The sequence below is a fragment of the Littorina saxatilis genome, linkage group LG8, assembly GCF_037325665.1.
Source record: "Littorina saxatilis isolate snail1 linkage group LG8, US_GU_Lsax_2.0, whole genome shotgun sequence".
NCBI classification, from domain to species: domain Eukaryota; kingdom Metazoa; phylum Mollusca; class Gastropoda; order Littorinimorpha; family Littorinidae; genus Littorina; species Littorina saxatilis.
In genome coordinates, this window is record NC_090252.1 from 39,127,924 (window position 1) to 39,155,423 (window position 27,500).

The 27,500-nt window shown below is 40.3% G+C and overlaps 1 protein-coding gene and 1 long non-coding RNA gene across 4 annotated transcripts in view; both read right to left on the reverse strand.

The window, feature by feature from the left end:
- The window catches only part of LOC138973510 (uncharacterized), a 49,223-nt gene that overhangs the window by 2,015 nt on the left and 19,708 nt on the right, over nt 1–27,500 (reverse strand). The window contains exons 1-8 of one of the 2 annotated variants that reach the window (XM_070346218.1): nt 26,562–26,730; nt 20,604–20,927; nt 19,635–19,786; nt 18,969–19,149; nt 18,372–18,629; nt 17,531–17,674; nt 15,826–15,867; nt 1–15 (exon numbers count right to left, since the gene is read on the reverse strand). The exon at nt 1–15 is cut by the window's left edge and continues 30 nt beyond it. In XM_070346218.1, coding sequence (XP_070202319.1) covers nt 1–15; nt 15,826–15,867; nt 17,531–17,674; nt 18,372–18,629; nt 18,969–19,149; nt 19,635–19,786; nt 20,604–20,927; nt 26,562–26,637 — 1,192 coding nt within the window. In that variant the 5' untranslated portion in view covers nt 26,638–26,730. Of the gene's footprint in view, nt 16–15,825; nt 15,868–17,530; nt 17,675–18,371; nt 18,630–18,968; nt 19,150–19,634; nt 19,787–20,603; nt 20,928–26,561; nt 26,731–27,500 lie in introns of those variants that run through there. The other variant, XM_070346219.1, reaches the window with a different exon arrangement.
- LOC138973498 (uncharacterized) lies at nt 2,425–9,504 on the reverse strand. 2 transcript variants are annotated; one of them, XR_011458043.1, is made up of 5 exons: nt 9,241–9,504; nt 7,399–7,562; nt 6,822–6,895; nt 5,206–5,327; nt 2,425–4,634 (listed from the first exon to the last, which is right to left on the reverse strand). It is a non-coding gene; the product is annotated as an uncharacterized lncRNA (long non-coding RNA). The 2 variants fall into 2 exon arrangements; XR_011458042.1 differs by lacking the exon at nt 9,241–9,504 and having other exon boundaries at nt 7,399–7,626.

Here is a 27,500-nt window from a genome sequence, read left to right on the forward strand (position 1 = left end):
CTTCATTGCGTGGACCTGAAACAGAGAGGGACAGGCAAATGATAACATGTAAAGGATGCCTTCCCATGTCAACAGCAGAAGTAGGATACAACAAGTCGCGTAAAGCGAAAATACAATATTTAGTCAAGTAGCTGTCGAAGTCACAGAATGAAACTGAACGCAATGCCATTTTTCAGCAAGACCGTATACTCGTAGCATCGTCAGTCCACCGCTCATGGCAAAGGCAGTGAAATTGACAAGAAGAGCGGGGTAGTAGTTGCGCTAAGAAGGATAGCACACTTTTCTGTACCTCTCTTTGTTTTAACTTTCTGAGCGTGTTTTTAATCCAAACATATCATATCTATATGTTTTTGGAATCAGGAACCGACAAGGAATAAGATGAAAGTGTTTTTAAATTGATTTCGACAATTTAATTTTGATAATAATTTTTATATATTTAATTTTCAGAGCTTGTTTTTAATCCGAATATAACATATTTATATGTTTTTGGAATCAGCAAATGATGGAAAATAAGATAAACGTAAATTTGGATCGTTTTATAAATTTTTATTTTTTTTTACAATTTTCAGATTTTTAATGGCCAAAGTCATTAATTAATTTTTAAGCCACCAAGCTGAAATGCAATACCGAACCCCGGGCTTCGTCGAAGATTACTTGACCAAAATTTCAACCAATTTGGTTGAAAAATGAGGGCGTGACAGTGCCGCCTCAACTTTCACGAAAAGCCGGATATGACGTCATCAAAGACATTTATCAAAAAAATTAAAAAAACGTTCGGGGATTTCATACCCAGGAACTCTCATGTCAAATTTCATAAAGATCGGTCCAGTAGTTTAGTCTGAATCGCTCCACGCACAGACAGACAGACACACACACACACACACACACACGCACATACACCACGACCCTCGTTTCGATTCCCCCTCGATGTTAAAATATTTAGTCAAAACTTGACTAAATATAAAAAAGAGTGAAGATACGAGAGAGAGAGACAGACAAAGACAGACAGACAGGGAGAAAAAGAGAGCGAAAAAGAGAGACAAAGACATAGAGAGAGACAAAGACATAGAGAAAGCCACATAGAGAGATAAATGCTAATACATGACAAACAGAAAGCAGGCTAGCAAACACGCAAACCAACCAACCAACAATCAAACAAGAACGAGGATGTAAAACAACACTTACCATCGATCGAGAGAGAGAGAGAGAGAGAGGGAGAGAGAGAGAGAGAGAGAGAGAGAGAGAGAGAGAGAGAGAGAGAGAGAGAGAGAGAGAGAGAGAGAGAATCAAACTAACAATTAAACAAGAACGAGGGTGTCAAACAACACTTACCATCGAGAGAGAGAGAAAGAGAGAGAGAAAGAGAGAGAGAGAGAGAGAGAGAGAGAGAGAGAGAGAGAGAGAGAGAGAGAGAGAGACAATCAAACTAACAATTAAACAAGAACGAGGGTGTCAAACAACACTTACCATCGAGAGAGAGAGAGAGAGAGAGAGAGAGAGAGAGAGAGAAAGAGACAGACAGACAGACAGACAGACAGAGAGTGAGTGTGTATATGTGTGTATGTGTGTATGTGTGCGTGTGTGTGTGTGTGTGTTTGTGTGTTTGTGTGTGTGTGTGTGTATGTGTGTGTGTGTGTGTGTGTGTGTGTGTGTGTGTATGTGTGTGTGAGGGATAGAGAGAGAGAGAAATAGAGAGAGAGAGAGAGAGAGAGCACTGGGCGAAAAGTGGCGTTTTGTATCTTACAAAACTACTCAAAATCCCAACAAAACTTCAAGTTTCAATGGGTTTATCACATTTTGGTGTTCACGACAACGCCAGATTTTGATTGGATTTTGTTGAAGTTATCGCTGCGAAATTGCCTGGAATTTCAGCGCGTTTTGCGACGGTCAAAACATCATGTTAAACCATGTTACAGCATGTCTGTAACATGCAAAAATGTCAAGTTTTGATGGCATTAAAGCTTTGGTTTAACGCCAAGTAACATCATGTTATCGTAGACTTAACTTGCAAAACTGCTTGTTTTGGTGGTGTTACAGCTTGCTTGTAATGTGATTAACATCATGTTATTGCTGGTTTAACATGCAAAACCCCATGTTATGTTGGTGTTAAAGATTGCTCAAATGCCTATTAACTCCATGTTATGTTGGTGTTAAAGCTTGCTCAAATGCCTATTAACACCATGTTAGTTGGTGTTAGGCTTGATTATTAATGTAAAAAAACACCATGTTATGACGTTCACATAATTGTTTTCACCTGGATGGAATTTTGTGGAAAAGAAAGCATGTTGTTTGGGAATTGTGTGCGGGTTTCATGCTTGGATATTGCACTTTGCTGACTTGTCACAGGTCAATTGACATTTAACAATATTAGTTTTCAAATGCATCATCCTTCACACATTATGTAAACATCTTTAACATTAACACTTTGGTTGTAAAATTATTGCACTTTATTCAAACAGGACAAAAACAAAAATGCTGATTCACAATGTACAATAGCAAAGGACTATTTTGAGTGGAGACAGTGTTCATCCACACTATAATTGGATAAGCTAAAATAAATTATTCAAATCGGTGAAGGCCACATGAAATGAAAACACACCATCAGTAAATTACTTCCCTTGTGATTAAGAGCGTCATACCCATAAAAGCCATGTAAGTTTTAGCCCATGTGAGTGTGTGTTGGGAGGGGGGGGGGAGGGGGGGCAGATGCCCTGTGAAAACATTGGCCATAGATATATATGTGAATTACTTCCCTTGGGTATGAACATTTATGAATGATTAAATGGGTGAAAGAAGGCCATACAAAATAAAAATCAGTAAATAACTAAATCACTTTCCTTGTGAGTAAGAACAGTCACACCAATGTTCCAACTTTTTGCTAAAAATTCGCCCACAATGTGACCTTCAAAGTTGAAAAGGGGTAACTGAACTTCCTGTTTGGATGTCATGGAGTCCAACATGTCAGTAAATTTTGAAAGCCCTAGATTCATAAACATCTGAAAACTGCTCAACGTCTTTGCATCACGGCACATTAATAAAAGTAAGAGTTAGTAAGACTGGCCTAACTGCTATGGTGAGGCAGTAATCACTCGTTGATGAATTCTTTTCTTTCTTTATTTGTTGTTTAACGTCGTTTTCAACCATTCAAGGTTATATCGCGACGGGAAAAGGGGGAGATGGGATAGGGGAAAGGGGGAAGATGGGATAGTGCCACTTGTCAATTGTTTCTTGTTCACAAAAGCACTAATCAAAAAACTGCTCCAGGGGCTTGCAACGTAGTACAATATATGACCTTACTGGGAGAATGCAAGTTTCCAGTACAAAGGACTTAACATTTCTTACATACTGCTTGACTAAAATCTTTACAAACATTGACTATATTCTATACAAGAAACACTGCTTAATATGTAGGTAAATGCACAACAGGTTGTGAACAGAAAATCCAAAAACGTAAGGTCTTAAAAGCGGGGAAGTTTGAAAAGGGGGGGAGGGGGGGACCTAAAATGTGGCGATCATAACAACCGGCATGGGTGGCCGAGTGGTAACGCACTTGCGCTCGGAATCGAGAGGTTGCGTGTTCGACCCTGGGTCAGGCCGCTATTTTCTCCCCCCTTTCCTAACCTAGGTGGTGGGTTCAAGTGCTAGTCTTTCGGATGAGACGAAAAACTGAGGTCCCTTCGTGTTAAAGATCCCACGATTGACAAAACGGTCTTTCCTGGCAAAATTGTAATCTTTCTTTATTTGGTGTTTAACGTCGTTTTCAACCACGAAGGTTATATCGCGACGGGCAAAATTGTATAGGCATAGCTAAAAATGTCCACCAAATACCCGTGTGACTTGGAATAATAGGCCGTGAAAAGTAGGATATGCGCCGAAATAGCTGCGATCTGCTGGCCGATGTGAATGCGTGATGTATTGTGTAAAAAAATTCCATCTCACACGACATAAATAAATCCCTGCGCCTTGAATATGTGCGCGATATAAATTGCATAAAAAAAAAATCAAAACAAAATCCCTGCGCTTAGAACTGTACCCACGGAATACGCGTGATATAACTATAAGCCTCATATTGATTGATTGATTGATAATTTATCTAACAAAGTTCATTCTGAAATCTTCTTCAGCGTTTGATTATGGAGAGACTAAATCCTCAGTTCAGATGTGGTCTTAACTCCTTGTCTCCCAGGTACGGATATATCCGTACCCACTCATATGGCTCTATCTGACCAGGTATGGATATATATCCGTACACACAGTCACTATGTACATTGCATCTGTTCTCATTCGGCACATATCCGCATCCTGCTTAGACGGTTAGCTTCAGTCGCTTCCTGTAACGTTGATCTAACGCCAGCATTCTAGCCTGTTGATACACAGTTTCTACAATTCAGAGTGACCTGCTGCAGCACAGCTGGTCTCGGCTTAAAAAATCTTGGTCAACATAGATGGGGTACAAAGTGTTATAAAATAAAGCGTCCTTCCAAAGTCGATGACAGGTCCCCAGAGTATTCACAAAATTATATGGTACTGGAAGCCTTGCATGGCGACGAAAAAGATGTCCACGCCTACATGAAGAAGTATCCTTCACGGCTTCAGCGGAAACAGTCGGCTGGGGATGAGGACTAATGGTGAACCTATGTAAAAAATATAGACAAGAACAAAAATATGTCAATGGGAAAACAAAGAAAGAAGTAGAGAAGGACCTCCCCACCTTAACACAGTGAAAATGAAAAACACATGTGAATGTACTTATGTTTTAAATCCCCCCCCCCCTCCAATTAAGACCAATTATCCAAGATATTTTTCAGTCCTCAAAGGAGAATTTCACTGTTCTCACGTAACCCTCAAGAAAACTGAGCTGTGCTAATATATTATATAACTGCAAACATCCCTCAAATTCAATATTGCAAGCCCCTATACATTCCTCATATTAAAGGCACATCCCTTCATGCTCACGTGTGAAAACTAACATAAGTTCGTGTATCTATTTATAATAATAATAATAATAATAATAATAATAATAACGGGCATTTATAAAGCGCCTTATCAGAAGTTCAAAGCGCGTGACAACAATGCATGTATAAAAAAATTCATACAATCACTGTCAGATTCAAACAACACATCATGCACATCTCACATCCCCAGACTCTATGCTAAGGCCAACAAAACAAAATAGTCTGTTTACGGTATCCCAACCGACCCCACCTGTATCTGTTCCTTGCTGTTCTCCAAGAGACACCATGGTGCAGCAAGCTGAAGGGTGTCCTGTCGTATTTCCTCGGAAGTTGTAGTAGGCAACCAGGAGCAGGAGGTGGGGGACGACTGACCTGCAGCAGAATTCAAATCAATTAGTCAAGTCACTATGACATATCTTTATTGTTATCGCCACACCAACCCTAAATTTTTCCTTCCATACTGTACAGGGTCCCCACTGGTTTTTAGAAACAAAATTCCATGACTTTTCCATGACTTTCCATGAGCCTCAATAACATTTTCCATGACTAGATCCACAGGTCGCCATTTCCGAACACGCAAACTTTTTACGTCTTGTCACTGCCAGTTTTGACACTGGCTTGCTTTGCACTGAATTTGAGTCAGTTTCTACGCAGTGTCTCTTCGACAAGCAAGTCAAGCATTTGCTACGCAGTCAGATTATCGGTAATGTTTGCTGGTCCTGTCATTTCACTAAACTGGACCAGCCACTGTTTGTATCCATCTGCACTTTCGTAAATTCTGTTTCGTAACCGTCACTGTGACTTGACGAACTGTCATTTTTTTCACCGCGATACACAGTTCATTGCGAAGATCTTCCTCGGTAATTCGTTCCAATTCCGCATACTTTTTGTTGTCAAGAAACAACTCGAAAGAAAGTTTCAAACTCATCATCCTCCATCTTGCTTGTCGAAGCGCTAAAGTACTTTATCGATGCAAAAACAAAAAACTTTGACGAAACCGACTCAAATGCAGCGCAGACGACACGACGAGATAACGGAAGGAAGTGAGCCTCGCTTTGGCTCAAGTGCCGTTAAAAATACCGTTATTCTCGTATGCAAATACGAACGAGAAGTTGGTCATACGAACAAGCCTTGTGCTGGAGACGCAAATCGCAGGGGGGGGGGGGGGGGGGGGGGGGAATGGCTGGGCTAAAGGTTAATTTTTCTTTCTTTCTTATTTTTTTTTAAATTCCATGACTTTCCATGACTTGAATTGAAATTCCATGACTTTCCAGGCCTGGAAAATTAAAAATCAAATTCCATGACTTTCCAGGTTTTCCATGACCTGTACGAACCCTGCTGTATTTGTTATCCTGAGAGAGAAAAATCCATGTTGCAGACTCAACTGGAAAAATTCCCTTCTCCATCATCTAGTGGACAGAGCTCACATGATTTCAAACAAATCTTTTTTTAAAGTCACATACTTTGTGCGACAGTGTTAGTTTACTGCAACTGTAATTTATAAATAGCAAATTAATAAATATCACTTATCACTATCAGATAATCAGCTAAATGCCTGGCAGATGACCCTCATTCAAAGTGAGTCGTGGCTAAACCATGAAACTAGAAAAACAGGTTATACAGTGGAACACCCCTTTTAAGACCTCCAATAATCTGAGAAAATTCAGTCTTAAAAAGGAGGGAGTCTTAAAAGGGGGGTAATTTTACAGAGGTTATGAACAGAAAGTCTGAGAAAACAAGGTCTTTAAAAGGAGGGAGTCTTAAATTGGGGGGTCTTAACAGGGGGGTTCCACTGTACCACAATATAAATCTCACACTGACAGCGGACAAAAACTGAGAAAACACCCAGTATACATCGGTACTCACAAAAGAGTTACAAGTAGCATCTCCAGGAGCCGAAATCCCAAGCCCTTGATATCTGCACGTTTAGCATCTTGTACCTGGAATAGTATGAAGATAACATGTCATTGTCACCGTCAGTAAATCACTATATCAAAATTATCAATATCATATGATTACTTACTAAAATAACTTTATGAAGTGATCTAGCACTGTCAATGGCAATAGTATCATGACAGTTTGACAGTGAGATTACGATTAATCATCCTCATTTACAAATTACATAGATCAGTTCTAATGTAGTACCTGTTTGTAGTGAACTCACCAGCAGGAGTATTGCATGTATTAATTGCGCATTACTGAATCCATGCACCCACATAGTCTCTTACTAATTTGCAAAACCATAATGACTTCAAACCTCTGATGAATTACATAACTCATTTATGAAGAGTAGTTAATACAAACCCAAGTTTGTGTGCGTGTTTGTATGTGTGGGTGGGGGTGTCGAGGGGGGTGGGTGGGACGGTTACCGATGGTTCACCCACAAAAATGTACACTTACTAAGTAACACTTAAAGTAACTATTTTCAAAGCTTCTTGCTTACCTTGGAATAGTGTCAAGCAGCTTATGTTGTGTCTAGATCAGCCATCAGATCTTCACACTCAGCGGGGTCAGCCTGCACATGCTGCAAACTGGACATGCCTGCAATTCTTGAGTAACCAATCTGTTGTTGCGGAGACAACGGAACCATGCTCAAGTCAGGTCCAACTGAAATAAAAGCATATTGTTAGCTGATAAATGATTTGGTCAAGCAAAACCATGCGGTATTTTTTAAATAAAATATTTAAATTTAGGCAAGCGATTCACAGAGCGCAGCGCGCTATGCAGCGCGGCAATTCACAGAGCGCGGCACGTTGTGCAGCGCAGCGATTCCCAGAGCGCGGCTATTGCTCTCACCAGCGCAGATTGTTGATGCGCTTTATTTTTGTACATGTATGCATGATTATCAGCAACATTTTACACTCTTTCTTTGGACATGCAAAAGCAACTTCAGGGCTGCAAGACTACAAAATTGCACTTTATGCAGACTGAATATATATACGCGTTCAAATCAACTGGAAAAAAAACCCACGCTGAAAAAATGATCTGCGCATGCGCGAATTCCAAAATGGCTGCTGAAGTGTTAACTGGTGTGACACCGATTAACAGTTCCGCGGCACTGTACTCAGATAATTGTTTAAAAACGTCATCCCAGTTTAAAAACTCAGCTCCTTTCCATATATAGTAGAAGCCATTGCAATGACATGTAGTGATATGAGTATTAGTATGACTGCCAAGTATTCAAGGCCGGTGTCACAAACTGAAAACTCTGCCTGAACAATCCTTCTCATTGCGGTCAATGCGCATGCGCTAACATGGGGAGATTAATCAGGTCGTGAACAACCTAACCCTTAGCCTTAGCCTTACCCTAACCCATGGTTCGATCGGTCAAAGGGTCGCATTTTTGTAAGTCCAAGATTGGCGCATGCGCATTGACCGCAATGAGAAGGATTGTTCAGCAGAGGTAGGCACGTTTTTACATCGACGCGGCGATATACTGGTGAATTCAGTTGAAAGAGTGAGAGAGAGAGAATGGCTCAGCTCTGTTTTTCGTTTTATTGACAGTTTTATTTCTCAAATAGATCAGATAGATGTAGCTGTTGTAAACTTTGCGATTGTGAAGGAAATGTATCGGCAGAATACATCGCGCGTCGTGAATCGCAGCGTTCCTCGTAGCGCAGCGCGTTGTAAATCGCAACGCTGCACAACGCGACGCGCGCTGTGAATCCACTTCGTTAAATTTATGTATACCTCGCTGATGCAAAAATAATGTACTTATTAACTATTAGCATTTAGCTGGTCATTCAAACCATAGCTTGTTTAAAGCTAGTAGTAGCAGTAGTATTTAGTACTAGTAGTAATGATTTAGTAAAATACTACTATAGTAGAACTCGAACTCCTATTGCTAGTAAATTACTAATTAGTGCACACAAGAACAACCATGGCAGTTGGCAATGGCACTGGCAGAATACGATCAAATATCATTATTAGTCTCACCATGGGTTGACGTCCCATCAAAATGAATCACTGAATGAATTAGGGACTGAATCAAACTTCAGAGACATCATTACAATTTTTCACAAAGACTGATTTTCAGCAAACAGCCATGTTTACCTGTACAAATGTATCAGTGCTATCACTATGACTATGAGTATGACAGTGTGGTAACTGGTAAGCTTAGTATTTGGTTCGAGCACAGGCGAAAGGTATCGTCCACTGGACCACCAGACTACTTTCATACTCATAGAAAGTTGTGGTCCAGTGAAGGATACCTTCCGCCTGTGGTTCGAGACAGAGACAAAGTTGAAACTTAATTCGAGAAGCCAAACGGCTGACGAATACTTACGTATTTTGAGCAAAACCCACACACGTCGACCACAAGTTGATGTCTGCTGGAGTACGTAGTCATAAAAACGTCCATAAAGCTTGGTTTTGAAACGTTTCTTAGCACGAGTTAGATTTATCCGCCATTTTTGATAACATTTTAATGCACATGGCGCATGCGCGGTCTGCGCGACTTTACCAAACTATCGCCGGCACAGGCCACTGGCACTGATCTAAAAAGAGAGACTGACAAGTACAGGCACCTTATGGTGACTGATAACCCGACAGGCACAACCATGCTGTTGTTGTACGTTGTTGTGTTTTGTAGTTGTTATATTTAGTCAAGTTTTGACTAAATATTTTAACATCGAGGGGGAATCGAAACGAGGGTCGTGGTGTATGTGCGTGTGTGCGTGTGTGTGTCTCTGTGTGTGTGTAGAGCGATTCAGACTAAACTACTGGACCGATCTTTATGAAATTTGACATGAGAGTTCCTGGGTATGAAATCCCCGAAAGTTTTTTTCATTTTTTTGATAAATGTCTTTGATGACGTCATATCCGGCTTTTCGTGAAAGTTGAGGCGGCACTGTCACGCCCTCATTTTTCAACCAAATTGGTTGAAATTTTGGTCAAGTAATCTTCGACGAAGCCCGGACTTCGGTAATGCATTTCAGCTTGGTGGCTTAAAAATTAATTAATGACTTTGGTCATTAAAAATCTGAAAATTTAAAAAAAAAATAAAAATTTATAAAACGATCCCAATTTACGTTTATCTTATTCTCCATCATTTGCTGATTCCAAAAACATATAAATATGTTATATTCGGATTAAAAACAAGCTCTGAAAATTAAATATATAAAAATTATTATCAAAATTAAATTGTCGAAATCAATTTAAAAACACTTTCATCTTATTCCTTGTCGGTTCCTGATTCCAAAAACATATAGATATGATATGTGTGGATTAAAAACACGCTCAGAAAGTTAAAACAAAGAGAGGTACAGAAAAGCGTGCTATCCTTCTTAGCGCAACTGCTACCCCGCTCTTCTTGTCAATTTCACTGCCTTTGCCATGAGCGGTGGACTGACGATGCTACGAGTATACGGTCTTGCTGAAAAATGGCATTGCGTTCAGTTTCATTCTGTGAGTTCGACAGCTACTTGACTAAATATTGTATTTTCGCCGTACGCGACTTGTTTCAAGTTCAGATGATGAGGCCGTGTGCCAAAAGCAACTAATTAAAAGTGTGTGTGTGTGTGTGTGTAAAGCCGAGCGGTGGTAGCTTCACGTAGCTCCTAATATGGACCGGCTCCTAATATGGACCACCTCCTGTTCTGAAAAACTAACGGCGCTTGAGCGCTCAAAAAAGTTTTGTTCGCTGTATTGCAGAAACACAAATCTCAAAACCGTTAGGCTTTTTCTCTTTTTTTCACTCAGTTTGGCAGCGTTCACTCTAAACGGCTTTGCCGCCGAAAACGGACTCGTTTCTGTCAAAGCTTTTATCACACAAAAATTGCTATATATGACAGCTAAGACCGCATTTGTTACATTTTAGCAGGGTTGACCCCGAGTTTTTACCGTGCAAACAAAAAATATTAGCAAGATCTCAAAGTATGTGCGAGTCCCCTAATATGGACCACCTTCAACAAATCGAGAAAAAAAAAGCTAAAAGCTATTTTCAATAATTCATTAAGAAGCTTGCTGGAAATAACCTATAACTAGTCCTCGAGATTTAAAAAAAAAAAGTCTTCTTTTCGTGGAAGTTGATAATTTCACTTATTTTCACTCTGTTTTTGATAAGCTTCTTTAGTTTCCTGGTGTGCTTCAAATAATGCTCTCATCAACCCGAAACAGATCAATCTAAAGCATATTTGAATTAGACTGACTTGTACACTAAGTTGTATCATGTTATTTTGAAGTATAGGGGGCTTTTTACAGTGATTTGTGAAGGCCGCTTCACTGATCCATATTAGGCGCCCAGGCTCCTATTATGGACCATTTGTGATTTTGTCTGTATTTAATTTTTGTGGAATGTTTATCAAAGCTATTTCACTCTAATTAGGCCTAACGGTTAACCTAAGAGAAAAGGACTACCAAACACAAAATAAAACTTCTTCGCAAGAAAACAAGCAAGTTATCAGCATGAAACAAAAAGTGGTCCATATTAGGAGCCCTTCCTAACTGTCTGTGTCTGCGTCGAAGATGTTACCGTGAATGCGTTTTTAAAAGACATTTGACAGGACGGCATTCAAACCACACGCACCAGACACGAACCGACGAACAAAATACTTCTGACAACAAAATGTAAAATCAATTAACAAGAGTGTAGTAAGATTCCAAATTGTATTCAGACCAAAACAACAATCATAAAAATATACATGGGTTCTTTCATATGTGTGTGTGTGTGTGTGTGTGTTGATGATGATAACTAGTTTTAACGTCCTCTTAGAACTGCAACTTGCTTTAGGACAGGTAGAGTTAATATGGTTTATGTGGGGACAAGACACTGAACAAACATGCAACCAGAGAACACATATATGATCGTGTTATAATTATATCTGGAAGTCTGTTGCGATATTTCAAAATGGGGATGGAAGTGAAGATTGTGTACGCGGAATATGGTTGGACTGGAGCGGTTTTGTAGGCTTATTTTTTTAATTTTTGTTATGTGGGATATTGTTATATTTTTGGCGGAATAGGTAAGTAAATAGATAACTGGAAAAATAATACAATGAAGAAGAAAAAGCTCGGTGTGAGGAACGGAGATCAGGGTTTTTTAAAACAGATATCCTATTTCAGTCTTCTACTATTGAGAGACACAGGGTGTATGCCAGCTTCCATTGAAGCGTGCAATGTTTATCTAAAAAAAAACTCATGGGGTTTCAGGTTATGTTCGTTGACAAGGGTGTGTAGGTTGCAGAAATCTTGCTGGAGTGATTGGCAGCGGTCAAAGAGGTGTAACAAAGATATAAACTGTCCACATTCACAGAGACGGGGAAAGCACTTGTGAGCGCATCCATGGCCATCCGTGCGAATTCTGAGAAGTATTTTAAGGAGGGAGGTGGGGAGTGTAGGCCTGTTTTGTTTTGTTTGTCGGGGCAGAATAAGCCAACCATGGGCATTGCCTTCTATTTTCAATTCTGTTTCCCAGTCCCAGTGACGCCAGGCAACTTTGGCCATTTTGTGTTTTGCTCCCGTCTTTGTTAATTTTATGTCATGAAATGCTGCTTGATCTGTAACAGCCTCTTTTGCTTCTCTGTCAGCCATATCCTTGCCTCTGATCCATGTGTGTGAGGGGAAGTACGTAGCCTAAGGGTCAGTTCTGTTCAAGAGGCAATGATCTGGTGACAGAGGAACAATATTTCCGTCTGAAGCTCTTCCCGGTTTCTGGAACCATTTTGAAGAGCAGTTATGCTGGTTTTGAGTCGGAGAGAATCACGACTCTTGTTGGAGGTCGAGGGGGGTCATTGATATAGTGGCATGCTCTTAAGATAACGTAGCCAGTATTTCTGCAGTGAAAATGGACACATCCTTGTTGAGTTTAATTTTTTAAACTTATTTTGAGGTCAGGAATGACAAAAGCACAGTCAGCTTGGTCATCATTTTTTTTGGAGCCGTCAGTAAATATTTGTAGGTGATCTTTGTTATTGTTTGAGATTATTTCTTTTACTATTGATGAGACAAGTACATGGTTATCTTTTTTTTGTTACACCCAGATCATGATCAGGGATGATAATGGGGGATTCCATGAACCAAAATGGGAAGGGGTGAATGGGAATGTGGGCCATCCTACCTGGGTTTACCCCCACTTTCTTGAAATATCGGTTGAACATATAGTCTGCTAGTGGGATCGTTGCTTCGTGTATTTTGGGTGTTTTTCTTTTTAGGTTTTGGTAAGAGGCCGAGGTTATTGTGTCGAACTCAGCAGTGAGCTCTTCGTTCACAGCATTGTCAAAAGTACTTGCTCTTGATACGTACTGGGCCGACTTTAGTCTTCTTTCTTCATCGAGGGGCAGCCAGCCAGCCTCTTGATACACTAGTTTGTTTATGGAGTCTTTTGGGAGATCAAAGATGAGTTAGAGTGCAGCCATTTCGGCTCTTAGGCACAATAATAGCAAACTAAAGAAGGGGAAGGGAAACGAAAGGGAGGGTAAAAACCACGCACTTCTTTACTCAAACTTCATAAAACCGACTGTAAAACTAACACCGGCTATTCTCCTTTCTCAATCATTATCAAAATCGATCCTAAAACAAAAGAAGTCGCGTAAGGCGAAAATACAACATTTAGTCAAGCTGTCGAACTCACAGAATGAAACTGAACGCAATGCAATTTTTCATCAGTCCACCGCTCGTGGCAAAGGCAGTGGAATTGACAAGAAGAGCGGGGTAGTAGTTGCGCTGAGAAGGATGGCACGCTTTTCTGTACCTCTCTTCGTTTTAACTTTCTGAGCGTGTTTTTAATCCAAACATATCATATCTATATTTTTTTGGAATCAGGAACCGACAAGGAATAAGATGAAAGTGTTTTTAAATTGATTTCGAAAATTTAATTTTGATAAAAAAAATTATATTTTTATTTATATGTTTTTGGAATGTATTAAACAATGGCGACTGCATGTGAGAGGGAACAATAAAGAGACCAAAAAGCAATGTACTCACGTTAAAATGACGAACACGGAACGAATAACGGCGACCCTTAGGTCGAAACGTCGCCGTTATTCGTTCCGTGTTCGTCATTTTAACGTGAGTACATTGCTTTTTGGTCTCTTTATTGTTTTTGGAATCAGAAAATGATGTCAGATGAAGAATAAGATGAACGTACATTTGGATCGTTTTATACATTTTTTTTCTACAATTTTTAGATTTTTAATGACCAAAGTCATTAATTAATTTTTAAGCCACCAAGCTGAAATGCAATACCGAGGTCCGGCCTTTGTCGAAGATTGCTTGACTAAAATTTCAATTAATTTGATTGAAAAATGAGGGTGTGACAGTGCCGCCTCAACTTTTACAAAAAGCCGGATATGACGTCATCAAAGGTATTTATCGAAAAAAATAAAAAATATGTCCGGGGATATCATACCCAGGAACTCTCATGTAAAATTTCATAAAGATCGGTTCAGTAGTTTGGTCTGAATCGCTCTACACACACACACATGCACCACGACACTCGTCTCGATTCCCCCTCTATGTAAAGAGACAGTATGTATTGCATCTAAACACGAGCTAAGTAAAACATTATCAGAAAAGGTAGAGCAAGAGAAATCCCAAAACTCAAATTCGAGTCACTGCAGTTCGTACTGTACAAGTTGAGAAAGTTGCAAGTCCAGTCAGTAGCCACCATCTCGGACGGATGTTTCGGGGAGGGGGGGGGGGGGGGGGAGTAGAACAAATGCCTATCTGTGGTCCTTCGCCGCTTCGAATTCCTTACAGGTCCCACACACATGGGAAAACGATTAACTCGGCCAGTACCCCAGCAAAAGTGCAAAGGAATATAGAAGAAAACTAAAATCTGACCGCGCTAAATAGTCAGGTTAGAATGACCTACTTTCTCTGCTCAACGCACGGGCAATGCAGTCTCTCCTGTACACTGTACTGTGACAAGGCTCATAATTATAGAGAAAATAAGAGATACCCCCAAAAATGTTTGTGCACTGCACTTTTTTTCACATTTATAAACTGATGATCAGTGTGTGTATGTGTGTGTTCAGTTGTGTGTGCGTGTGTGTGTGTCAGTTCAAGGGGTGTGTGTGTGTGTCACTGTGTGCCCGTGTGTGTGTGTGTGACGGTCAGTCAGTGTGTGCCCGTGTGTGTGTGTGTGTGTGTGTGTGTGTGTGTGTGTGTGTGTGTGACGGTCAGTCAGTGTCAGCCACAGTGTGTGTGTGTGTGTGTGTGTGTGTGTGTGTGTGTGTGTGCATGTGTGTGTGCCGTGTGCAGTGACAGTGTGAATGTGTGTGACGGTGTGTGTGTGTGTATGATGTATGTGCAGTGTGTGTATGTGTGTGTGTGTGTGTGTGACCGTGCTGAGAGAGAAACTAGAGAGAGAGAGAGGGAGCCGATAATCGTCTGATTCTGCAGGTTCGGCACCAGGCTGATGAAAACGCAGAATAATCCATCAAAACAACACTCTAACATCAAGTTTTAGAAACCAGAAAAACTTATCAAAACTCCATAGGTTTCGTGGTGTTTTGCGCACTGCTGAAACGCGTTTAACACGACGTGAATCGCCGTGCGTTAATGTAGCGAAAACGTCCAAAACGCAGACACCCAAACTCGATGTTTTACTGTGTTTTGCAACCCGCTAAAATCTCAGGGATTTTATTGCGTTACGGCAGTTTTTCTAACTTGATGTGAATCGCACAGGTATAATGCCACAAAATTCAGTTGATTAACTTCATGTTTCATGTTATATGCCACGTTATAGTGCCAAAACGTGACTTTTCGCCCAGTGGAGAGAGAGAGAGAGAGAGAGAGAGAGAGAGAGAGAGAGAGAGAGAGAGAGAGAGAGAGAGAGAGAGAGAGAGAGAAAACGGGTGGATACCCAGCAAATGACAAAATCAGCCGTGTGTTGGTTCAGGAGACAAGCAATTCAAAAGTACCTCCTCACCTTCTTCCATCGAGTCACGTGGTTTTGCTACTTTGGGTGAACCTGACAAATCATAGAATAATAGTATTTTAAGAATATAGATTATGGCTTCATTTGTCAACAGCAGAAATCTATTTAAAGTCCACGAAAAGCAAACGTTTGAAGATTAACGAGAGTGACTCATAGAAACAGGAAAACAAAGGGCACAAGCTAGAGAGAGAGAAAGAGAGAGGGCGAGAAAAAGAGAGAAAGAGAGAGAGAGTGAGAGAGAGAGAGAGTGAGAAAGAGAGAGAGAGACAGTGAGAGAGAGAGAGAGACAGTGTGAGAGAGAGAGAGAGAGAGAGAGAGAGAGAGAGAGAGAGAGAGAGAGAGAGAGAGAGAGAGAGAGAGAGAGAATTGAATTGAATTGAATTGAACTGGAATTTATATTTCGAGGGTGACAGAATAAGTAATGTGTAAATATTCATATGTTGTTGTTTTTCTCTACCTTTTTTTCTACGTTAATATCCGTGTAAATATGTGATTAGATTAGTCCCCTCTCTGGGCGAGGGCTGGTTGAAAAAAAGCTCGTTGTATTGCTTATGCCACAACCCTCGAAAAATAAAATAAGAGAGAGAGAGAGAGAAGAAAGGTATAAACACTCTCCATTTCTCTTCCTGTCCCTGCCCCCTATTCCGACATGAACGTACTTATAGCCATCGCCGCCATCACTGATTTTGTTCAACCTTAACACTTCAAAATAGTATCAATTCAAATCAATTCAGTTCAATACAACTTTATTGTCTGAATGTAGATCACACGTATTTTTTTCTTTGGCTCATATATAACTCCTCAGAAAATCAATATTTCATAAAAAATCACAAGCTCCAAGCATAATAAGAAATCACGCACATCTCCACACACATCCATACCCACACCCTCTTACACATAACCACCTACATACTCTCATGTGTTCAATAGTCATTATACATACAGTACAATTGATGTCAATCATCGTAAATTGCATCCTGAACTCAGGTCAAAATGAGTTCGGCTCATTCTCTCCCTGACCGGACGCTATAGTCCTACGCGAATCTATCAAAACAAAAATACAGAGTTATCTCCCATATGGTTTTCGCGAGCACTGATCTAAATTTGAGATCAGTGTTCGCGAGACGAAAATGATTGCAGATTGGCCGACTTCGACAGTGATCTCCGTTCTGTTCTTCACAGTTATGATAAAGACATCGTTCTAAGGTCAAAACAAGTCGAAATTTTGGGACTGCTGCCGGAAGGAGACCGTAATATATGGTTTCATCACTGTCAACTGGTTACAGAAAAAAATCGTCTGCTCCAGTGAACGCCGAAACCAAACGGTTGATTATCACGTGACACTTTTGCCATATTTAGAGTTGTTTGCACAGTAAATACAGCCGCGAAAAATAGCTCGCTTGAAACTGTCTTACATGTCAATTCCTTTGTAATTTAAACATTACAAAACACCATGAAAAATCATTATCGACGATCGCGAATCTGCTTATATCAATAATACATTACAAACAGCTCTAAATATGTATAAAAAAAAAAATCGGTTTCCTTGCCAGACAAGAAAACTCAAGGCATCCTGTCAGGGAGAGAATGAGCCGAACTCATTTTGACCTGATTTCAGGATGCGTAAATTGAACTCAACATTGGATTAGAAAAAGTAGTCCTTAAAATCTGACCAAACAACATGTCAAAGCCCTACCTCCACGCCTCTTCACGACGACGACAACGATGATGACGATAACAATGATGACGACAAGTACCCCTCCCACTCCGCCAACGATGGTTGGGATCGATGGACCGTCATCACTGATGTCCCCATTGCTGTCATCGTCATCGTTATCACCTGTGTTGTGACACTCAGTGTTGGCATTTATGAGTATTAGCAGAGATTGTAGCATACATGTGACCCTCCACCACGGAATGAGTCGCATGTCACCTTTGCATGATTTTCATATTGTTACATTTTCCTAAAGAGTTTTTTATGCTCTATCCAGTGGTGAAAACCGTTTTAAAAAAAGAGCGACAGTTATAAGCCTGTGACTAAGGTGACCCTCACACTGTTACCAGACACTCCCCGGACTTATATTAAGCCTAGCGCAGAACCGCACGAGGTGACATGCGACTCATTTCGTGGTGGAGGGTCACATATTTGCATTGCTACGATCATCTTGAAGACATTCTAAGATATTAAGTCACAGCACCATTTCTTTACTTTCGTTCCTGTTGCGCTCTTTAGTAAAATATCAATTATATTCACCCTTGACTGCCGAACGAATTTAGTTAAGAAAGAAAATGATAAAACATAACACACAACATAAATTATAACAGATCAAAACTGAGAAAATTGTCTTCTCAGGGGAGGCCATCATCGTACTGCAATTCAAAGGGCAATATACAGCAGTTGTTTCCCTTGTCAGATATTTTGATTCTTTTTATGAGAGCAAAATCGTATCTGATACGTTTTGTGACAGTCAAGGGGTTAAACTGAATTGTATTGCATTACAATTATGACACTTAATAGAATTAGATGTTTCACTTACTTGTGACACGCGGTCTGTAGTTTATCTTTTTCTGAAAATTGTTGTGCAGACCGCCCCAATACTGAGAGCAGGTGTAATGAAAATCCTCCGGAGATATGCTGACGTTCCTCAACTGCAGCAAATTGTTGGAGTTGATGCCACTGAACCACGTGGTTACGGCAGGAGGACTGCTGTCTGACGCCTGACAGATGCAATGGACGTCATCGCCTTCTGTGACTAAGTCAGGACAGCTCGAGAGTATTGGTTTCCCTGGTTGTTCTGTTTAGATTATTCATGCGTGATAATATCGTTACTGTTTCGTTGCCAGCAGACATGAACACAAACACAGATACTGGAAGACATACGGACGGACAGACACAACAAACTCCCTCTGCCCCCTCCCCCACATTCTCTTGTTCTATTTCCCTGTATATCTTGTGCTCTCTCTCATTCACTGCCTTACTGATTCGCACGCACACACACACACACACACACACACACACACACACACACACACACACACACACACACACACATACACACACACACACACACACACACACACACACACACACACACACACACACACACACACGCCCATTGTGTTCGGGTAATTACTTATTTTAAGGCGTGGTCCTGTCAACCGTGTGTTGCCGGGGTTTACAATTACATCGTACACATAGGTTCTTGTTGCTGTCGGCATTCGCAGGTTGCTGATTAAACACGTTCCTCTTTTGTATACCATTCGGTTTTCCGAAAAACCTTGTGTTGAAAAGGATCCCTTTACTTCTGTGTTGGTCTGAAACAGTCAACCATATATAATTATATATATATATATGTGTGTGTGTGTGTGTGTGTGTGTGTGTGTGTGTGTGTGTGTGTATGTGCGTGCGTGTGTGCATGCGTGCGTGCGTGCATGCGCGCGCGTGTGTGTGTGTGTGTGTGTGAATAGAATAGAATAGAATATAGAATAGAATAATGTTTATTGTCATGAACCAGTAAAGTTATTGACACAACAAACAACAAATAATAATAATGCATTATACAATGCTAAAACAATCCGTAACAAATTTGCCAAGACGAACTTGAACTTCGTCTTCTAAAAATATGTGTGTGTGTGTGTGTGTGTGTGTGTGTGTGTGTGTGTGTGTGTGTGTGTGTGTGTGTGTGTGTGTGTGTGTGTGTGTGTGTGTATGTGTGTGTGTGTGTGTCGATGCGTGCGGGTACGCATGTGCGTACATTGGTGTGTGTGTGTGTGTGTGTGTGTTTGTGAATGTCGATTACCCCATTTTCATCAGGCACAACCCAGCGACAGCTGTAGTGTCCATCAGAAGCGTACATCTTCTCCACGTCACACGATGCTGTCACTGTCCAGTCCCTGTCTGTGACAGTGTCGTTCACTGAGACACTGCAGTTGGACAATGTGTCAGCCTTATCTGTGTCAAAAAGATACTTTTGTCAACTCCACTGATTTGCTTTATTGCAGTGGTGAGCAATATAGAACATTTGTCACCATAACATATTAAAAAATGTCTGATACCTTGTTGTAAAACAAACTTTTTTGTTGACATTACTAAGCATGTTAGTGCTCCTGACAAATTATATACCTAAATGAGAATGACATCACTGTAACCCCTGCAGCCAATATACGTTTAACCAGTTGAATCGAAGCGTGTAAGACACAAATAACAAATAAAGAAGTTTACTCTTTTTCGAACAATGTATTTGAGAAGAAGTATAGTTGAACACAGATACATATATCAATAGACACGGCGATGTTGGTCAAACCCACTTGGATTGGATTGGATTGGATAAGATTTACAGTCCAGTGAGGTTACCCTCATGGAAATTCGGGCTGCTTTCTCCCTGGGGAAAGCGAGCTGCCATACATACGGCGCTACCCATATTTTTTATTTTTTTCCTGCATAGTTAGATACACTAGAAATATTCATAGCATTAACTTCCTTCTGTGACTGCATGCTATTTATGTTTCGTATACGGTAAACGTTTTACGGTTTGCATTTTTCATTAGGTAAAACATAACGTAAACTTGTGTAAGCCTTGACACCTTTACTGTGTCTCCTGGAATAAGGAATGTTGCGTGGGGTTTCAAATGGGAGTGTACAATTATGGAATAATCTCTATGATATGCCACGAATTGAATTGGCCAAATTGTTTGTGGGTGTGAAGTTACTGAAAGTATGTTCAGATAAAACTGAGAGATAATCAAAAACAAGACATTGAGTAACTTACACACGACACGGACTTTACAGCGTGCTGAATCACTGTTTTGATTTCCCCCACAGATCACAGTGCCAGCGATGGTGTGTCTGTGGTTTCGTGTGACAGTCAGTGTGCAGTTGCTGTTGTCTGTCCTGTTCACTTCATATCCGGCAAAGGTAGTAGTGCAGACAGAGCTGGGCCAGGTACAATTAGCTATGCTTAAGTTGGTACCATCGTCGCGTTCGAAGTCCCATATCACTGTGTCATCTGTGATGCCAGTACATGTCAGATACGCCGAACCAGTTTCTTCCAGGTCAACTTTGCCATCGCTGCCACATTGCGATATCTCATAACCTGAGGACATGACATAATAATGTGAAGAAAAAACATTATTGTCTGAACGAGTAAATAAAGATTACCCAATGTTCTATTTTTATCTCACATTGACAATCCCCAGAGACATCCATTGTTAAGTGGGGCACCTACGGGGGTCGAGGCTTGCCGAGACCCACTCAGTGCCCCACTAAATAAGGACAGTTGTGAAGGATTTCCAACGTGAATTATAATAGAACATTGTGAACAGTCATTAGTACACTTTTTTTGCGGTTAGGAATGTGTTGTTTTCTTTTTGGACTCAATGCTGCGTCTATATACATCCCAGACAGGGCCTCAGGAAGTGTGTTCACAATATGCACTCTTAGTAAGGCCGCGCTTGAAAGTAGCCTGATCATTCCACTCTATATTCCTCAGCTTAAATTTTGATTTGTGCATTAACTACAAACTGGGCTCACATTGCAAAAATCTGAAGAATTAGCAAATTCCTCAAACATGACATTTTTTTAATGAAAAACAATGCAATTTGTTTCGAACATTTGACGTCACCAATGCCAAGGTCGCTCTCTTCAGTGACAAAACGAGTTTGTGTCGCGCGAAGTTTCAATCTGATTCCCTGACGTTCACATCTGATGAAACTGTGCGGTGAACCTGGTGTAAAGTAAGTAGAAACGATCTTGCAACACATATGACTAAGTGCCAAAAGGTGCGCACGAAAAGCGGACAAAGGGGCTAAAATTAAAAGTTGACAAACACGACTGATATTGTGATTTTTGTTAAGACAACAGATGCTGGAACCCAATTACGAAAAGAAAAGATAAATTTACCCATATGATTTTACAAATAACGATAATTTTGTTCGTTATATCATTCAAAACGGCACTGAGTCATAGCATTAAGGTTATCTCGCACGTTTTTAAAGCTAGGGCTTTGAAACTTGGCACACAACCAAAGTGTAATGACCTCCAGGTATGGTGCACATCACATTAAACAACATTGAATTTCAAGGTCACAGCGAGGTTAAATTTCCTTTGCAAACTGGAAAATTGTCGTTGTCACGTCTTACATGTTTTAATACTAGATCAGTTAGACTTTACATACTTAACGTACTTTCAGCATTTTTATAAAACCTTATTAAAAGTGACCTGCTGGTTAATCTTTGTCAAAGTTCAAGGTCACAGCGGGGTCACATCTGGTCCAAATGTGGAATATTTTCAATTTATTCAGCGCGTTTATAGCACGAGCTTTGAAAATACACACAGTTCTAGTGTATAATGTTCACACACGATTAAAGTCTGGTTGAAAAAGTCAAGGTCACAGCAGGGTCGCGTTGAGGTCAAACATATACATTTTTCAATGAGGTTTTCTCATATGTTTTTGAAGCTAGGGCCTTGAAACTTGGCACACTACGCAAGTTAAATTAAACCTCATCAAATTCCAAGGTCACAGTAAGGTTAAAGATCCTTTAAGGATATTTTCTAAAAAAGGTGACCGCCTGGTTAATGTTTGTCAAATTTCAAGGTCACAGCAGTGCCATCTGGCTTAAACTTTGAAAAATTGTCAATTTCTTCAACTAGTTTTATAGTGTTTGAAGTCATTCACACATGATGAAAGTCTGGTTGATAAAATCAAACGTCAAGGTCGCAGCGGGGTCGCATTGAAGTCAGACACATACAATTGTCATTTTCACGAACGCCTTTTAAGCAACACCTTTGAAACTTCACACATTCCAAAGTTTTGATGTTGTTTGGTTATAATCAAAGTGTGGTCAATTTCCATGATTGAGAGCATTCAGAGGGGTCAAGTTGAGGTCACACAAAAAGTGATAATCTTTATAAGACTCACGTTTGCTGCTATTGCTCACTTGACATTGGTGAAAGTGCTTATTTTATAATTGTTGATCTTGATGTTTTGACCAATTAATATTACCAGGATCAACCATACCAGATTTCAAAGTCCAGAAGGTGTCAAACCTCAAACCTGTTGGAAGTTTCAAAGATTTAAGCATCAACACATTTCTATTTGATTTGACCTTAAATAACTGATTTGACCTTAAATCTTAAAACAGATCAACCACGACTTTGGTTTTATATAAATTGAAGTTCAATACAATTTCCTTTTTTTTTTTACCCAAACCATAACGCCACTTTGACCTTGACATTTGACTAAGGTCGACCAGACTTGGTTCATGTTTGCTGGTGTTGTCCATTTGTAAATGTACTGATATCTGAAATATGACATGACTTATGTTTTGTCGTTCCATGCTACATGCAGTGTCCGAACAATCTCATTTTTACCCACACGAGACCCTGCTATGACCTTCACATTTCTCAAGGATCAACCTTGAATTCTCCATGTTGAACAATCATTAAGCAAAAGCGTTGTTTGAAGTTTGAAGGTTCTAGCTTCAAAAATCTCTGAAAAAATATGTTTCATCCGTTTTCTGAACCACATGTGACCCAGCCGTGACCTTGAAATCTGACAAGGGTCAACAAGACTTTTACCATGCATGGGGGCGATTAAACCCCAAATGTGTGTGAAGTTTCAAGGTTTCAACTTAAAAAACGTCTGAGAAAAATATACATTTTCCTTTTTGGACAATGTGTTGCACGCAAGACAACACGACAAACGCTCGTGTTATCATTCTTTTACTTTAAGGTCGACTTGCGTGCCCGCTCTTTCGCTAATCTCAATTAAAATTCATCTTGGAAGTTCGGTTTTATTACGCTTTTAATTAAGAAGATTAAACTAAGACAACAAATAGTTAGTTTTACCCATTAAACTCGATAAGGTAGTGACATTTTATGTTGAACGCAAGATGGTGTCGCACGCAAGATCTGAAAAGATGTTGACGACATAATTTCAACACTTGATAGCGCATTCGTGGTTCGTGATTTCTTCACAAATTTTGAACACAGAATGTGTCACGTGGTTCCGTAGATGAAGTAGATCTTTGTACATGTAAATTTTGTTTTTAAAAGAAAATAACCGTTAATTACCGAACATTTTGTCGCACGCAAGATATGACGAAATTTTCAAATCGTTTTCAAAAATGCTGTTCAAAAGTTCTGCAGTCTTTGCTGGATTACTTGAAAGACAGCAGTTTGATACACCGTTATCGCTTGACGTGTCGACATCAATTCCAGAATTTTTGAAAAGAAATTTAGTAAATATCTGCGATTGAAAAATGTATGCCGTGATGACGACACATCTTGCGTGCGACACCTTAAAATTCGGTTATCGAAAAAAAAAAAATTCTCTCGACATTTAGATTTGACGTTTGGTCTCGTCTGTAAAGCAATGTTTCAGGCATTCAATCAAACTAAATGCAATTCATTTGTGCTTCTTGTTATTTTTCTGTGGCATATTCAAAACACGAGGTATCACGATGTCCGTTTTCAGATGGCCGGTTTTGGCGTTATTTTTGACTTTAAACAAAGATAACTTCAAAACCGTTCAAGTCAGACACACGAAATTATGTCCACTATCTCTTCGCACATTCATCCACACACACACCAATTTTCAGCAGACACACGTTTTTAGAAACATTTTTATTGTAAAACAAAGTCGTCTTCTGTTCTGTGAGCACCTTTTGGCACTTAGTCATATGGATAAGGATACAGAAAGTAAGTGCCTGATTAGGAATTCTCTTCATTATGCAAAATCACCATCACTCGTCGCTGTCAGCCTGTTCTCATGACACAAGTACGGTGTGCACCTTGTTATATGCAGACGATAGCATTTTAGCGTAAAGCTGTTTTAGAATCCGGAAGTGTTAAATAACAGAATCAGAAAAAAGTGAATACATTGTATGGACATGCAGACTCTTACTCTGTTCGTGTCATACTCATGTGTAACTGTAGAGGCACAACTAATCGTTGTGATACAAACACAGATTATCGCGAATAACATTATTACCCGCTATTACGAGCTAGTCGTGTGACAGAGTTTTCTTGCACACGAGACTGTAGATGTTTCACGACGGCTTTAGCCGGAGTGAAACAGCAGCAGTCGAGTGTGCAAGAACACTCTCTGTCACACGACTAGCTCGTAATGGCGATTATGTCTCACAGCTTCAACAGAGGAGAGAACAAACACGTTTTGCGTACTCACGCTTGATAAACCTAAACACAGGAGCAGCCATTGTGGAGAGATCTACTTTTTGACGAAAGTGAACGAACAACAATGAATGACGTCTCGGTATATGAGAATGACGTCACAGTCATCGTCACAGTCTGTATCTTTTGAAGCATTCCATTCTTCATGACGTCTTTCTGTGTCTGCATCCGCGAAATGTTTGTTCTTTCCGGGGTCTTTGTCATCTATGTTCAGAACTCTGTCCTTCTAGTTTCAGACTAACAGGCCTCCTGAGCGAGCCACTTTCCAAGGGAAGCTAAACTCGCGTATGGAAACAGTACTGTAGTCTGGGATGCCGTTTTCAGTATTCTCAGCGTTGAAGAATGTGTAAAGAGAAGACGCGACAACAGCAGGAGAAATAAAAGTCGTGTGTGCATTTTGGGGCTTTTGGAGGGACGATTTTGAGTTTGAATCCGTTCTTGCTATGCTCCCAAAGCGTGTAACATACAATCTTGTACACGTTTGCTTTAGTAGTGGCAAAGAAGGAAAGCGTGTGACATAGTTCCTTCTACAGCATCGGTCGCCTGACATAGACTGTCAAGTATAGCTACACGCAAAGCTTCCGGTTGCAAATCAGACTACTTGAGTCCAGTGAATTCTTGTCGGCAAATACTGAGGACACAGGACTTCTCAGCACTCTCTTCTCATAGCTGACAGTAGGACGAATATAATTATGCATGACATATTTCTTTTAGGATTCCCCATTCCAGCTTTTACAGTGTGCTGACTTTCCCTCCATTTAAGAACATGTTCCAGCTAATTTCTCAAGGCAAAACAAGACTATCTGCAAAATACTTTTACTTTTAAAACTATCTTTTGTCATAATTTTTTATTTGAGGTATTTTTTTATTATAATCTAGTTTTTCTGGTCTTGAAGTATACATTTATAAGACGTTGTTTTGAATGTGTGGGTTATCTGGTTGTTTCGCCGTTTCTAAGTAGTTGTGTATGACTTTCTTTCTTTGCTAATTGTTACAGTCATGTAGCACGATTCTGTTCCTGACAACTTGAACTTTTGTTTGATGCTTTGACCGGCCGGTGAATCGGATAATGCAGTACCTGTTATCAAATAATTGTCAAGGTACACACGTTTGCAATAACTGACATAATTTAAAAAAACAGGGACAGACAAATAGACACACAGACAAACAGACAGACAAAGAAGACAGAACGACAAATAGACAGACCGACAGACAAATAGACAAACGAACATACAGGTAGGCAGGTAGGCAGACATAAAGACAGAGAGTACAGATAGTACAGACAGTACAGACATACAAACATATAGACAGACAGGCCTGAGACACACAGTACAGGCATACAGACAGACAGACCGACAGACTGAGACAGACAGACAGACAGACAGACAGACAGACAGACAGACAGACAGACAGACGGACAGACAGACAGACACACTGAGATAAACAGGCAGCCACACAGACTGACGGACTGAGACAAACAGACAGACAGACATACACACAGACAGACAGGCACAGTGAGAGATAAATGCTTACATACCATAACAAGTTCCCCAGCCCGTTGTCAGAAAGAGTATCAACAGAAATTCCATGGTTGTAAGCTCCTTCCCTAACATGAGAAAGCTGCTACATTGTATCTGGTTATTAACACATCAGATTATCAATACACCGTTTCACCGGCTGCGTGAACGACTAAATGAAATGTTTAGTTACTGCCGCACCGTTTGTGTCCACTCACTGTTATGCCGAGAAAAGCAGAGCAGGATGCAGAGATAATATCTTATATAGTACGTATTATGTTCACACTGGGAAGAGAAATAGCTCGCGAATGTAGTGTAATAATATTAACTTTTAACATATAAACCCATTTGAGAAAGAGAGAGAGAGAGAGAGAGAGAGAGAGAGAGAGAGAGAGAGAGAGAGAGAGAGAGAGAGAGAGAGAGAGAGAGAAAGAGAGAGAAAGAGACTGAGTGAGAGACTGAGTGAGAGAGAGTATACGTGTGTGTGTGTGTGTGTGTGTGTGTGTGTGTGTGTGTGTGTGTATGTGTGTGTGTGTGTGTGTGTGTATGAGTGTGTCCGTGCGTGTGTATGAGTGTGTCCGTGCGAGCGCGCGTGTGCGCGCGAGCACGCGCGTGCGCTCAAGTGCGTTTCCCTCTCGTTCCCGTTATTCTATGGTAGATACATGTAACATTTTTCATATTTTCAATCAGTGACTCATTGGACAACGTTGTCACAGCGTAACAAAGGCTTTTATACAGGCAAGCAATGCCCCCACGTCGATTACACAGTCATCCCTTTGAATTACATCACTGATTTCCCCTTGACTAAATCGATACACACATCGTAAATGGTAAGCATGTGAGTCTTACATGTCGATACTTCTGTTAAGAGCTTCAAGTTGCAGATGTGTACATGTGTAATACAGTGGAACTCCCCTTTTTAAAAGCCCCACATAAGACACTCCCGCCTTTTTAAAAGC